General features: G+C 62.8%; 1 protein-coding gene across 1 annotated transcript in view; it reads right to left on the bottom strand.

Annotated features, from left to right (window-relative positions):
* Window positions 1-6: 6 nt before the first annotated feature.
* LOC104624487 (RNA-binding protein MEX3B-like) overlaps window positions 7-215 on the bottom strand; it is a gene marked incomplete at both ends in the record, with an annotated part of 498 nt that continues 289 nt past the window's right edge. The window contains one exon of the mRNA XM_010291871.1: window positions 7-215. This exon is cut by the window's right edge and continues 289 nt beyond it. Within this exon, the coding sequence (XP_010290173.1) occupies window positions 7-215 (209 nt within the window).

Raw genomic sequence — 215 nt, 5'->3', positions numbered from 1 at the left:
CAAGGCAGACGTCGGTGCCGTTGGAGTGGAAGTCGTTGTCGGCATTGACATCGATGAAGGAGCCTGTCCGCATGGTGATGTGCGCCTCGATCTCCTCCCTAGCCCGGTCCACGTTCTCAGGCATGCCTGTCACCTCGAAGACGGGCTCCTTGTCCCGGCTGGGCGTCACGATGTAGGTGTGCGTCTGCTGCTGGATCCGCCTTATGGGGGGCCCC

This window comes from Phaethon lepturus, unplaced genomic scaffold, assembly GCF_000687285.1.
Source record: "Phaethon lepturus isolate BGI_N335 unplaced genomic scaffold, ASM68728v1 scaffold28427, whole genome shotgun sequence".
Taxonomy (NCBI): domain Eukaryota; kingdom Metazoa; phylum Chordata; class Aves; order Phaethontiformes; family Phaethontidae; genus Phaethon; species Phaethon lepturus.
This window is presented reverse-complemented; position numbering and strand designations above follow the sequence as displayed.